General features: G+C 40.7%; 1 protein-coding gene across 3 annotated transcripts in view; it reads left to right on the top strand.

The window, feature by feature from the left end:
• VWA3B (von Willebrand factor A domain containing 3B) overlaps window positions 1-14,606 on the top strand; it is a 209,618-nt gene that overhangs the window by 83,020 nt on the left and 111,992 nt on the right. For all 3 annotated transcript variants that reach the window (XR_004343390.1, XM_032592628.1, XM_032592627.1), the window contains exon 9: window positions 10,170-10,366. Coding sequence is in view for 2 of the 3 variants with exons in the window: in XM_032592628.1 (XP_032448519.1) it covers window positions 10,170-10,366 (197 nt within the window). In the remaining variant the exon portion in view is untranslated. The remainder of the gene's footprint in view (window positions 1-10,169; window positions 10,367-14,606) is intronic.

Raw genomic sequence — 14,606 nt, 5'->3', positions numbered from 1 at the left:
CCCCCTCCCTCAGCTCAAAGGTAAATAAATATTAAAATTTTTTTTGAAAAATCCAAAACTCTGAACAAACATAAGTCCAGAACCAGATGGTTTCACAGGTGAATTATACCAAACATTTAAATAAAAGTTAATATCTTTTCTTCTCAAACTCTTCCAAAAAATAGAAGGGGAAGGCAAGTTTCCAAATTCAAGGCCAGCATTACCCTGATACCAAAACCAGATAAAGACATCACAAAAAAAGGAAACTATAGGCCAATAACTCTGATCAACATAGATGCAAAAATCCTCAATCAAATATTAGCAAACTAAATCCAACAACATATGAAAAAAATCATTCACCATGTTCAAGTGGGATTCATTCCAGACAGTGGTTCAATATTCACACATTGATCAATGTAATATATTAACAAAAGAAAGGATAAAAACCATATGATCATCTCAAAAGGTGAGGGAAAAGCATTTGACACAATATAACATCCATTTATAATAAAAAACTTTCAACAAAATAGGTATAGAGGGAATATACCTGAACATAACATAGGGCCATATATGAAAAATAGCTAATATACTCAATGGTGAAAAATTGTGAGCTGGAACAAGACAAAGATGTCCACTCTCACCACTTATTCAACATTTAACATAATACTGGAAGTCCTAGTGACAGCAATCAGACAAGAAAAAGAAAAAAAAAGGCATTCAAATTGGTGAGGAAGAAGTAAAACTTTTACTATTTGCAGATGACATGATACTATATGGAGAAAATCCTAAAGATCCCACCAAAAAACTGCTAGAACTGGTAAATGATTTCAGTAAAGTCACAGGATGCAAAATTAACATACAGAAATCTGTTACATTTCTATACACTAGTAATGAAGTAGTAGAAGAGAACTTAAGAAAGCAATGACATTTACAGTTGCACCAAAAAGAATGAAATACTTTGGAATAAACTTAACTAAGGAGGTGAAAGATCTATACTCTGAAAACTATAAAACATTGATAAAAGAAATTGAAGGCAACACAAACCAAAAGGTAGTCCATGCTCATGGATTGGAAGAACAAATATTGTTAAAATGTCCCTATTACCGCAAGAATATACAGATTCAATGCAATCCCTATCAAAATACCAACATTTTTCACAACACAAATAATCCTGAAATTAGTATGGGACCACAAAAGATCCCAAATAGTGAAAGCAATCTTAAAAAAGAAGAACAAATCTGGTGGTATCACAATCCCAGATTTCAAGACATACTGAAAAACTATACTAATCATACCAGTGTGATAATGGCACAAAAACAGACACAATGATCAATGGAACAGAAAGTTCAGAAATAAAACCATGCTTTTATGGCCAGTTAATTTACAGGAAAGGAAGTAAGAATATACAATGGGAAAAAGACAATCTCTTCAACAAATGGTGTTGGGAAAACTGGACAGCTACATGCAAAAGAATGAAACAGCATTACTTTCTTACACCATACAAAAAAACTCAAAATGGATTAAGGGCCAAATATGAGACCTGAAGCCATAAAACTCCTGGAAGAAATCATAGAGAGTAGTTTCTTTGACATCAACTGTAGAAACATTTTTCTAGATATGTCTTCTCTGGCAAGAAAAACAAAAGCAAAATTAAACTATTGGACTACACTAAAGTAAAATGTTTTTGCACAGTGAAGGAAACCATCAACAAACCAAAAAGGCAACCTACTGAATGAGAGAAGATATTTGTAAATGATACATCTGATAAGAGGTTAATATAAAAAAATATATAAAGAACTTATACAACTCAACACACACACAAGAAAACAATTTAAAATCCAATTTAAAAATGGACAGAGGATCTGAATAGATATTTTTCCAAAGATATACAGAGGGCCACAGACGTATGAAAAATGCTCAACACCACTAATCATCAGGTAAATGCAAAATAAAACAACAATGAAATACTACTTTACACTTGTCAGAATGGCTAGAATCAAAAAGATAAGAAATAACAAGTGTTGGCAAGGATGTGGAGAAAAAGGAACACTTGTGCACTGTTGGTGGAATGCAAATTGATGTAGCTACTGTGGAAAACATTATCAAGGTTCCTCAAAGAATTGAAAATAAAATTATGATATAAATCAATAATTCAATAATTGCACTAATGTGTATTTACCCAAAGAAAACAAAAACACTAATTCAAAAAGATATATGCACCCCTATGTTTATTGCAGCATTATTTACAATACCCAAGTTATGGAAGCAACTTACATGTCCACTGATGGATGAATGGATAAAGAAGATGTGGTATATATACACAATGGAGTATTATTCAGCCATAAAAAATGGTGAAATCTTGCCAATTACAAGAACATGAATCAACCTAGAGGGATTAACACTAAGTGATATAAGTCATTCAAAGAAAAATAAATATCATATGATTTCACTTATATGTGGAACTTAAACACAACAAAACAAAGAAAAAAAAGAGACAAACAAAAATCTGACTCTTATATACAGATAGCAAACTGGTATTTGCCAGAGAGGAGGTGGGTGGGGGGATGGGTAAAATAGATAAAGGGGATTAAGAGTACACTTCTCTTTAAAAAAATTTTTTTTAATGTTTATTTATTTTGGAGAGAGAGAGACAGAGTAGGAGTGGGAGGAGGAGCAGAGAGAGACAGACAGACAGACAGAGACAGAATCTGAAGCAGGCTCTAGGCTCTGAGCTGTCAGCACAGAGCCCGATGTGGGGCTTGAACTCACGAACTATGAGATCATGACCTGAGCCGAAGTCGGACGCTTAACCAACTCAGCCACCCAGGTGCCCCAAGAGTACACTTATCTTTATGAGCACTGACAAATATATAAAATTGTGGAATCCTGTTGTACATTTGAAACTCCTGTAACACTGTATGTTAATTATACTTGAATTTTTTAAAAGTCCTTAAAAAGACATGTTCACACAAAAACTTGTACATGAATGTTCATAGCATCATCATAATAGCCATAAAAACAAAAAGTGGAAACAAATGTCCAGTAACTGATAAGTAGATAAGCAAATGTGATACAGCCCTACAGTGGAATATCATGTAGCCATAATACATGTAATGTGGTACTGATACATGCTACAGCACAAATTACTTTGAAAGCATTACGTTAATTGAAATAAGCCAGTCATAAAAGGCCAGTTTGTATGATTCCATTTTATATGAAATGTCCAAAATAGATGAATCCGTAGAGTAAACTCATAGTGGGGAGAAGGGAAGGGAAATGAGAAATGACTTCTAATAAGTATAGGGTTTCTTTGTGGGGTGAGGAAAATGTACTGGAATTAAATAGTGATGATGATTATACAACCAGGTAAACAAACTAAAAACCACCAAACTAAAAACATTTAAAAATATTAGTTTTATAGCATATGAATTATAGCTCAAGAAACAAATTTTTAAAGAATACATGAAATAAACAAACTGACTAAAATTAAAAAAAAAAAAAAAAAAAGATCAAGCCCTGGCATTGGTAATGCAGGATCAAAAAAGTGGCAGTATTTTAATTTCCCAAGGGAAGCAGATTCAGATTTCTCTGTTGGTCTAATCCCAGCATCCCCACTCTGCTTTATGGTTCCCATTCTCACTACCATGTGATCTTCAGGTTCTAATCTAAAGTTCCCAAACTCTGTCAATCCCTTTCTCATTTCTTAATCTTGATTTTTCCACTTTATACTAAGTATCTTGAATTGATTTATCTTACCACATCACACTACTTTTATTTTTTTTTTTTTAATTTTTTTTTCAACGTTTATTTATTTTTGGGACAGAGAGAGACAGAGCATGAACGGGGGAGGGGCAGAGAGAGAGGGAGACACAGAATCGGAAACAGGCTCCAGGCTCTGAGCCATCAGCCCAGGGCCTGACGCGGGGCTCGAACCCACGGACCGCGAGATCGTGACCTGGCTGAAGTCGGACGCTTAACCGACTGCGCCACCCAGGCGCCCCCACACTACTTTTAAAGAAATTGTTGCTACAGGTATAATTTGTTGCCTACTCAACTATTATCCTTCAATTTATTTTATTTTATTTTATTTTATTTTATTTTATTTTATTTTATTTTATTTTATTTTATTTTATTTTTTTTAACGTTTATTTATTTTTGGGACAGAGAGAGACAGAGCATGAACGGGGGAGGGGCAGAGAGAGAGGGAAACACAGAATCGGAAGCAGGCTCCAGGCTCTGAGCCATCAGCCCAGAGCCTGACGCGGGGCTCGAACTCGCGGAGCGCGAGATCCTTCAATTTATTTTAAATGTCATTGTAGATGTAGATACATTGGAATGTGGCATTTGTTGGCGCACCTGGGTGGCTCAGTCATTTGGCATCCAACTCTTGATTTTGGCTCAGGTCATGATCTTCTGGTTTGTGAGTTCAAGCCCCATCCATATCGGGCTCCAAGCTATCAGCTTGGGATTCTTTCTCACTCTGGCTCTCGATCTCTCTCTGCCCTCCTCCACTCATGCACTCTCTCTCTCTGTCTCTCTCAAAATAAATAAATAAACTTAACCAATGTGGCTTTTGTAGTTCTGGTCTTGGAATCTGTGGTCTGCTAGTGGTTTCTTCTCAGCCTTCATGCTGGTCTGTCACTGTCTGACTGCTGCTCTTAGTAGCCAGTTGCAGGTCTTGTTTGGGGTTTAAACATTCTTTCTGCAGCTGCCTCATTCACAGCCCACATATAAAGCAAAAATTTTTCAGTTTCCTTCTTTCAGAATCAGGCAGAGGAGAAGGTAAGGGAAATGGGGACTGCTGTCTTGGAGAGGGCGTTAGCTCCTCTCCCACCTCCTGTCCACTGTTGGTGCTTTTTTGTCTTTGTTTTTATGTCTGCTTCTTTCTTGCCTTTTTGTTTTTTCAATTTCCTTTCCCTCCCACTTCCCCCCACTGAGGATTGTAGGAATTAGAGACACTTAGTGTTACAATCATTTTTCCGCTGGTTTACAAATAAGTTGGGTAAGCCATGGAACCCTTCTTTTCCACAGAGATTTTGCTTTGATTTTCACAAGTATTAAAGGAGGAAGTAAAAATCATTTCATGATATTCCAGAGGAGAAAGGGCCTAGGAGTCACGGTCCACTCAGGGCCTACTCTATAACTGTACATTTGGCTCCGTCCCATATTAGAGATGTGACCGAAGGCCCATCACTGCATCTCTTTGTTCCAGGGCCTTCGTAACCCTTGGTGTGTGCATAACCCCTGGGGCACTCCAGAGAACAATTACCCAAACCTGCCCTGCAAGGCCAAGTGGTGCAGAATATTTCTGGGTTACCCTTCTCTGTCCCTGCATCCCCTTCTCCTCTTTTTTGGCTCCTTGCAGTGCCAGGCAAATATGCTCAGCACATGGTACTATCACAGCTGTAGAATGGAAAATGTCATGTTAGTCAGCAAGTACAGTGAACAGAGCACATGTCTGCCCAGAGACAGATATGTCTCTAGAGCCATGCTTTCAAGACGTCTCCTGGGTGCCCACCCAGGCAGGCTTCATCGTGTCTCTCACCTGCAGATAGTCCTTGGTCCAGCAGCTGCCATCTGCTGAGCTGGCTCACATGTCTGACAGGCAGGCAGCTGGATTTCTTATCCTTAACAGTTGCCACCTTTCTTCTTCCCTCCCTCCCAGCTGTTCATAATTCCTTCCTTCATTCCCTGCCTGTCCCCCTCCTTTCCTTGTTTCTGTTGAACATCGCTTTCAGCTTCTTCTGAACCTTTCCTTTTCAACTAATTCACAGCATCCTTTGCCAATGCCACTTCCCATGGGGCAGCCAAGTGTTGGCTTAGTGTCTCATGACACTCATGATAATAGGGATGCTGGGAAGTGTGTACCAAACTGTGGTCTATCAAATATAAGCCCTCCCAAATGTTCTATGCAGAAAGGGTTCTGGGACCAAATAACTGTAGGAAATACTATTTATGTCTCTACCCATGGTGAGGCCCACTGCTGATTCCTGTAACAAAGGCTCATACAAGTCCTGTGATGAAGAACTGATTGAAACTTTATTTTCAAACTCCCTAAACTTTTTGCTAAGAAACCTCTTTCTGAGTGATAGCCACCGACATGCAGGGTAAATAGTGTTTGTGGACCATAGTGCGAGAAACACTGAACTTGATGCTCTCAGAGGTCGGTGTCAGATCTAGAGCTCTAGTTTATTCATTAGCTGGTGGTTTGCTTGAAAGGCACATGAACCTTGCATGGCAGGAATGTGGTGCTGGACAAGTCCTCTTCAGTGGAGGAGGATGAGCATATCAGTCAGGGATCTGCACAGAAACAGAACCAATAGGATGTGTGTGTGTATGTAGTGTGTGTGCGCATTTGTGTGTGCATGTGTGCATGTATATACAAAAAGAGGTTGAGATAGAGATTGAGGGAGATTCAAGGAATTGACTTGAATGAGTATGGAAGCTAGAAAGTCCAAATTGCAGGACAGACCAGACAGGCCACCCGCCCTCATGAGCTGGTTTTGCATTTCAGGTCCCAAGGCAGTCTGCTGTCAGAATTCCCCTTCCTCAGGGGACTTCAGTCTCTTTCCTATTAAAGGCCTTCAACTGAATGGAGATGGCCCTCTCATGATATGGAGGGTAATCTGTTTTACCCAAAGTCTACTGATTAAAATGTTAATCTCAGGGCACCTGGGTGGCTCAGTTGGTTAAGTGTCTCACTTCGGCTCAGGTCTGATCTCACCATTTGTGAGTTCGAGCCCCGCATCAGGCACTGTGCTGATAGCTCAGAGGCTGGAGCCTGCTTTGGCTTCTGTGTCTCCCTCTCTCTCTCTGACCCTCTCCTGCTCACACTCTGTGTCTCTCTCACTCAAAAATAAATAAACATTAAAATGTTAATCTCACCTAAAAATACTTTCATTGAAACATCTAGAGTAATCTTTGACCAAATATCTGGGTACCATGGCCCTGCGAAGTTCACACATTAGGATAACCATCACCATAAGGAGAGCAGTTATGATGGTGATAAATCCTTGATGGCCATGAGCCACTACAGGACTACACCTTGTGGGGAGGAAGGGGCACAGATAAATGGTACCCATTTTGTCTTTTTGATGTGACCCTGGCTAGTGATGTTTCAAAAGTACTGGCCAGTAGATCCTGCTCATTAAAACATGTTTTGAGATCGACAAGTAGGATGGAGAGGACCAGGCACATTATAGATGGCATAGATATGGTCTGTCATGTGCTGCTTCTCCTGCAAGTAACTGAGAGAAAATCTTTAGCAATCTGTCACATGGAATAGGATGAGCTGTGAGCTCACAGCTCTAATAAATGAAAGTATTATCCTAAGCTCTGTGGGTGAGAATTTATGTAACACTTTTAATTAAGATAACTGCAGGGGAATGGAAAGAACTCTCTAGTAAGTGACTCTAATGAATGGATAATGCCCTTCCCCTTCCCATCTGGGGAAGATGAGGCTCACCCACTAATTAGTGTAATTAGCACTGAAAGTGGAAAGATTTACCCCCTTTTTCTCCTTTCTTCATCATTGGAGCACCTAGGCTCTTTGTTTTTGCATGCCTGGCTGCCCCTTCTTTCCTTTATGAAGTTCAAGTTGCTTTGGAGTTTTCCTTGAGTCCCCATCAAAGTGACTGTACCGCCTGTTCCTGGGTGAAGCTTAGAGTCAGAAGTTAGTCTCTGGCTCTTTAAAATCCCTTACTGGTTTGATGTATTTTTAGGAAGTCCTTTTATGGTAAGCTTGAATTTATAATTGAGAAAAGGCTCTGGTCTTTTTAAAAGAAGGCAACCCCTTGGGGCAACTGGGTGGCTCAGTCAGTTAAGCGTCCAACTCTTGATTTCAGCTCAGATCATGACCTCAGCTCAGATCGTGATCTTGTAGTTCTCGGGTTTGAGCCCTGCATTGGGGTCTGTGCTGACAGCTGAGAGTCTGATTGGGATTTCTCTCTCTCTCTCTCTCTGAATAAACTTTGAAAAAGAGAAGACAACCCCAAAACAGCAGAAATATGTGCTAATTTGTGTGTTGCTATCTATGGACATAACTGAATGAAAATTTTATTTCCTACTACACCTGTTAATCAGAAAGAAGGAAGGAGAATAAAGTAGGAAGAAAGAGGAGACAAAGGCTTAGAATGTAATTAACAATAACTGTGGAAAAATAGTCACTCAAAAGGTTTCTCCAAGGAGACTGATCCCACTGACAAAAATGGCTCTGTTCTCTTTGCTGTTTCCCTGAGATGCAGGAAAACAGGAGAGCCTTGGGGATGAGAAGCTCTGGGGAACCTCTGATTTGAGTTCCCTGGACAGGATATGAAGATGCTTTGTGAATCACATAGAAACCAACTGCTGGTAACTGGGGACAATGTGCAAAGGGGCTTTTGGTGCCAGATTGGTTTAAAGTTCAAAAGCCAAAATCAAACTTCTTTGAGAAAGTCTGATTCTAGAGGGTTTAAGCGCATTATTTATAAGGTGTTCTATTAAAATCTGAGGACATGGCTCACATATAGTATTACTTGGCAGATCCTTTACATACTATTGAGAAACAGTTGTCTTTAAAGTGTTCTATTTTGTCAAATGCTATTCTAATTTTATATTCCCTTAAATATAATAATGTATAAGTATGGGTAATATTTTGTTGCACTAGTATTGAGTGCTTCTTTTTCATTAAAAGTGTCCTTGACCTTGAATCTATGTCTGATAGAAGCATAACTGGTGGAGTCACCAAATCATAATTTAGAAAGCTCTTTCTACCTGACAGTAGTTGTAAAGCTTGGTTGCACAGTACAGTCACCATGGGAGCTTTGAAAAATCTCAATATCCAGACCAATTAAAGCAGAATCTAATGGGTAGGGCTCAGGTATCAGTACAGAACTCAGAGGATTCCACTCTGCAGGGTTGAAAACCACTTATCTAAGTGGAAGTAAACTTTTAGGGCTAGTAGACCTAATATGCAGTGGTACATGTTATAAAAAACTACTTCTTTGCCCAGCACCCCCTCCTGGTACCTCCTAGGGCTCTGCTGGTCTCAATGGGGCTAAGAGCTAGTCCTTTCTGCCTTCCTTCCAGTGGCAGGCAGGTAAATGTTTGCCAGTGCACTCCCTGGAATAAAAAAGCTCTGATTTCCAGATTCTGTAAATACTTCCAGCATGGTCAATTTTTTCCTACCAGTGTGCTTCTAGGGAGCATGGAGTTGGGAGGAGAGGTGTACATTTAGCTTCCATCGGCTAGTGCAAGCCTACTCCAGAAACGAGTGCCTCCTTCTCAGCTTCAGATTTGCCCACCCCCAGATACTCCTGTCTCCTTTAGGTGGCACTAGTAGTTTGAGCCACCTGGATGAATACTTTTCTGTTGTATGGTGTTCTGACCAGCTAACAGAGCACCCCCCACCCCCCACTTAAAGAGTATAGATAATCTTTGGAAAATGGCAAAGGAATGTGCTAAGGCTGGGGATATTTGGGCAATTAGCTTTCTGGATTATACTTTAACCTGTGAGCCTGACTAGGGTGAGTTATAGATATAGCTATAGGTGCCTGAGCTGACTATATGAGGTTTCTGAGCCTGCTGATTTGAGGCCCAGGCTCTGAATCAGAATACATTCGCCAAAGTTAATAGGGGAGCTCCTGAGAGGCAGGCTTCCAGCCTTCTGTGGTTGACTGACTTCTACCTCAACACAGGTTACATACCCCTAATTCTCACCCCCACTCATCAAAAAGCACTTTCGCGTAACTTTTCTCTTGAATCGCTTCAACACATTTAGGAAGGCCAAACAGATGCTATCTTCGATCTGCAGGTAAACAATTCTGTGGAAGCTCAGAGAGGTTAAGTGCAGTGATTCATCCAAGTCTGAGCAATTTGCCCGAGCTAGTAAGTGGTGGAGCCATGACTTGAACCCAGAGCTTCTGACCCCAAGTTTAATGCTCTCCTGACACATGGCCTTGGTCTGCCAGCCATCTCCCATACGCATGGGGTAGGCAACTTAGGTAAAGGAAGAAATGAGATGAAAAGTAGCAGATCCCTGCCTTCCAGTCTGGTGAACTAATTCTTTGCCAGTCCTGTTTAGAAAGCATGCTTCCTGAAATGAATGTGACCTAACAAAATATGTTCCCGCTTGCTAAATATTAAGTTGGGGGTGAAGTATAAATGGCTTGCAAAATATGAATGGCACTGATGAACTGTAATTCCACAAATAGAATCAGGAGCAACCTCTGTAGAGAATGAATCAAATCCAGAGAACACCTGGGACTCCAAGAAGTGGCTACAGAAATATGGCTTGAAAGCCCAGGGGCTGTCCTTTTATGACGTCCTTGCTGACTGCTCCTTCCGCCATGCTGATGGAGTCGTTGATGTAAAAGCCAAACCAGGAAATGAGTCTGTGCAGACTAGTGCGGTAAGTGAAGTGAACTCCTGGGCATGGCTATGGGCTTCCTTTGGTGCCCTGGATGGGTGAGGCCCCCCTCAGACTAGAACCCAGGGCAAGACCAAGGTTGAAAGGCAGCATGGAGGGAAACCAGCTTGGGTTTCTGCGAAGGAAGATGGCTTTGTGCTTCCCATGTTACACTTCACTGAACACCACTTGGGGACGTGGAGACCATGTCTGGGAATGGTTTCTGAATATAAATAGATTACACAATAATGGTACATAAGCCAGGAGCTGGCATTATGAGTCTCAGAATTATTCGACCTTGTCAGTTATTCACCTTTTATTGGTGAATTGGATGGTGAAAATGCCCAAAGCAGGGATTTCTATGGTCCTCTTATATTGTCACTCTCTTAAAGATATATTAGTCTAGTGGCTACCAGCCAGTATTTAGTGGATTCCCCATAAGTATAAAAAGAAATTCTCTTAAGAGATTATGGCACTGGACAGGTGTATATTGAAAACTTTCAAAAGGTGGTTCCATTGTGTCAATGGCTCTGGAAGGAACATAGCTTCTCAAAATGCTTGACTCTAGTTCACAATCAAAGGATAATTAGGTTCCTAAACTTCAGCATGCTTGAGTCAGTGAGTTTGAGGGAGGGCCCAGATGATGCTGAAGCTACTGGTCCAGGGTCCACACTCTGCAAAACACTGATGTGTAGACAGTACCCAGAAGATGGTCAGAAGTTTAGAATTATGGAAAGACTAAAAAGTATCACAATAGGAAACAGAAAATCAGGATAAAATGAATATTCCAAATTTGTAAAACTGAAGGAAAACTCTTTTAGAAGATAGTAAAGGCCCATACTCTGAAGTGAAAATCAAAATGTGAGCAACAAAGCAGATGTGCCAGTAACGGCAGCCCAGGAGAGACCACTGGAGAGGAAATCAAGGTCCTCCAATGTACCGTCACTTTATGTATTCTCTAAGGCTCTGATTCAATGTCATGATCACTGAGATGTCTGTCCATCCTATAGAGGTAAAACCCCAGTGTCTTTGCCACTCCTTTAGGCTGGCTGGCCACTGGGTTCTGTGCGTCCTCCTGAGGAAGGGCTTTTTCCGTGGGGGCTACATTAACCACACAATGTGGTGTTTTAGCCTTCTTAGTGCCGTGTGTTTACAGTGAACTATAAGGAGGAAAATGTAAAAATTGGTTGAGAGAAATGCAGAATTGACAGAAGACTTGTGTCCAGGAGTTGTGTCCCCTACACTGGAATGTGGAGTAATTGCATATTGCAGGGAAATTTCATTTGTGGGTTTCCTCCCCTGGCACAGTTTTCTGATTTTGTAGTCATTATTCAGTAATGTTATTAGTTCAGGAAATCATATGTTATCGTATGTAATCTAATCATATGTAGATTTTCATTTTTTAAATACATTAGGCCCTGGATATTTAGAAATATCAATCCATGTCAATTTGAACATAGCTCACTGTGAGCTGGTGACAATGTGGTATGTTCAAGTCCTCTCTAAAACTGATTTCTCCTTATTTTTTCTTGATAATTTAAACAAAATCTTATGGGGACAGGTTGAAGAGTCTGGCTTATAAATGGGGAATTTTACCTCAAATTTCTTGTGCTAAAAATAATACAGTAGAAGTTGAGAAGTGTACAGTACAGTTATCTCCACAAATATTGATAGAAAAGGGACAATTTTATTTTCAGTATTTGGGGCCACAAGCTATCTGGATTTATACCTAAAATTGAATTGTGTGTGAGGTAGGGAGTAACTGAAGCCATGAATAAGTTGATTATTTAGGGTTCTCCCAGACCCCCACTGGGAAGGACCCCCTAAACTTCTAATGATAAAAACTGGTTTGTAGGGACGGATCCAGGAAACTCGCTTACACTGAGAAATAAATGACTAAAAAGGCCTTGCTATGTAGTATTTCTAAGATGGATGAACAGGTGGGAGGAGGAGACCAAAATGCATTTCCAGGGGTACCTGGGTGTCTCAGTTGGTTAAGCAACCGACTTGATTTTGGTTCAGGTCATGATCTTGTGGTTCAGGGACTCGAGCTCTGTGTTCAACTCTGTGCTGATAGTGTGGAGCCTGCTTGGGATTTTGTCTCCCTCTCTCTCTGCCCCTCCCCTGCTCATGCTTTCCCTTTCTCTCTCTCAATAAACAAACAAACATTTAAAAATGCATTTCCAATTAGAGGATTTCAGGCACCCCTTAAATCACATTGCATTCATGGCTGCTCATGCTGTTTGTGCACAAAGCCAGCCTTGATGTTCACAGACCCACTCTAGTCTTGCCATTTATTCCTCTAACAGATATTCATTGAGCTTTCACTAGGTACCGATCCATGTGGTCTGGACTTGGAGTAGGAAGACCTGCCTGTAAATGCTACTTCTCCAGTTACTAATTTAGAGATGTTGAGCAAATAATTTAACACTTTAAGTCTTACTCTCCACATCTGTAAATGAGTGGTGTAAAGTCCAAACTAAAAAATGCATGTCTGAGTACAGTGCCTGGCACTTAGGAGATGCCCAGTAGAGGTTACCTTCTTTCTTTTTCTTTTTTTTTTTTTTTTAATTACAAACACTGTGAATCAGAAATGAGCATTTATGGAATGCCTGTGGGCTTTATATGCAAGGTGAGTATTTGTGCTCTCATAGCACACGTGAGAAGACAAAGTCACAAGGCCTCTGAGAGGTTATATCATGAGATGGCAGGGTTTGAACTATCTGCTGGGACCTTACACTGTGCTTTTCCCATTCTGACACTCTGCTGTCTGACACCCGTATTCATGTAACATATGGTCTGGTGTGTTTCCATCTGGGAGTGCATAACGCACAGTTAGAAGGCCATGTTTTGGGATTGAGACTAGGGAGAACTCTTGAGGGATAAGAACATGGTGAGAATGAGAGAGAGGACATCTTTCTCCTTCCATCCTTATGTTGTGGTTGACATGTGGTTCCCCTGTCTGCCTGTCTTGGGAACATCAAGACTGATCTCATCATGCCCTTCATCCATGTTCATATCATTCACCACCAGACTTCTCAATCCTCATTCCCATCTCTGAGTTTCCTCCATTCCTCCCTAACTCCTAAATTCCCTCCACTGTGCCCCATGGAACTAGAAGATATCAGTACACCCACTGTAGTGTCAAGTTCTCTGCAGTGTTCTCTTTGTCTGCTTGTCTGGGTTTTTTCTCGAGGACCCTGGTTTCTCTCCCATTCTCCTTGGACCTGTGGGTGGGAGAGGTGGGTGCTGTCCTTCCTTATTCCTTGTTGCTGTTTCTTGACCATTCTCCCTCTGTCTTCCTATGTCATCAGAATGTACCACCCATGACACTTCCTATTGCTGACATTTTCTGACTCCCAGGTTACCCCCATCATTAATTGAAGATTGTAGCTTGTGACTTGCTGTCACTGGATCCAACCATTTTTTAATGTTAATCCCATGAAAATGACCCTTCTCACACCCTGGCCTTTCATTTCTCTGACCTCCTCTTTTCTGGTGACTTTCTCCTCCACCCCATCTCTACCAATCCTGCCATAGGCATCTCCTTGACCTTGTCATTACAAATAACTCTTCCATCATAACCCACATAAATCAGTTCCAAAGGTCCCACTTTTTGACCTCTTTTTTTAAGGTCATTTCCTCTACTACCTAATTCCAATCTTTCAACTCACTGGGATTATATAATTTGTTATTTCTACTCCCTGTTGTCTGTTCTCTCTATCCTTTTGTCCCTTTTGTACATGCTCAGCTACTTTTCCTCTCTTAAGTTATTATTCTCATCTGGCAAAACCCCAACCCTGGTTAAATCCACCGTTCTGCCTTTTCTGCATTATAGCTGTGCATCTGACTGCAGCAGAAGAAACCAGAGAAAAGCACATAGCCACGGTACCTGGCTTCCCTTTAAATTCATGACCTCTAACTTCGTGAATCTCTCCATGAAGAACCTCATGGATCTCTTGTGCTGTCCACCTCCTGTAGTTTTCCAATCCACTCAGATGCTCATTCTCCAAGATGTCTATTCTTTTTTCCTCAAACTTCAAACACCATCTCCTCTTTGCTTACTCTAAGCTAGTGACCTTGCTTCCCATTTCATTGAACATTGGAATGAATGTTATCTACTTCTTATCTACAAATCCCCAGCATTTGTGCCTGTGTTTTCTACCCATATTACTTCCAAGATGGCTAAATTGTCCTCACTTCTGTCTATGGTCAACCCTTCCATGTGTGCACTGATCCCTAT

This window comes from Lynx canadensis, chromosome A3, assembly GCF_007474595.2.
Source record: "Lynx canadensis isolate LIC74 chromosome A3, mLynCan4.pri.v2, whole genome shotgun sequence".
In the NCBI taxonomy this organism is placed as follows: domain Eukaryota; kingdom Metazoa; phylum Chordata; class Mammalia; order Carnivora; family Felidae; genus Lynx; species Lynx canadensis.
Note: the sequence above shows the minus strand (reverse complement) of the source record. Positions and strands in the feature narration are given on the sequence as shown.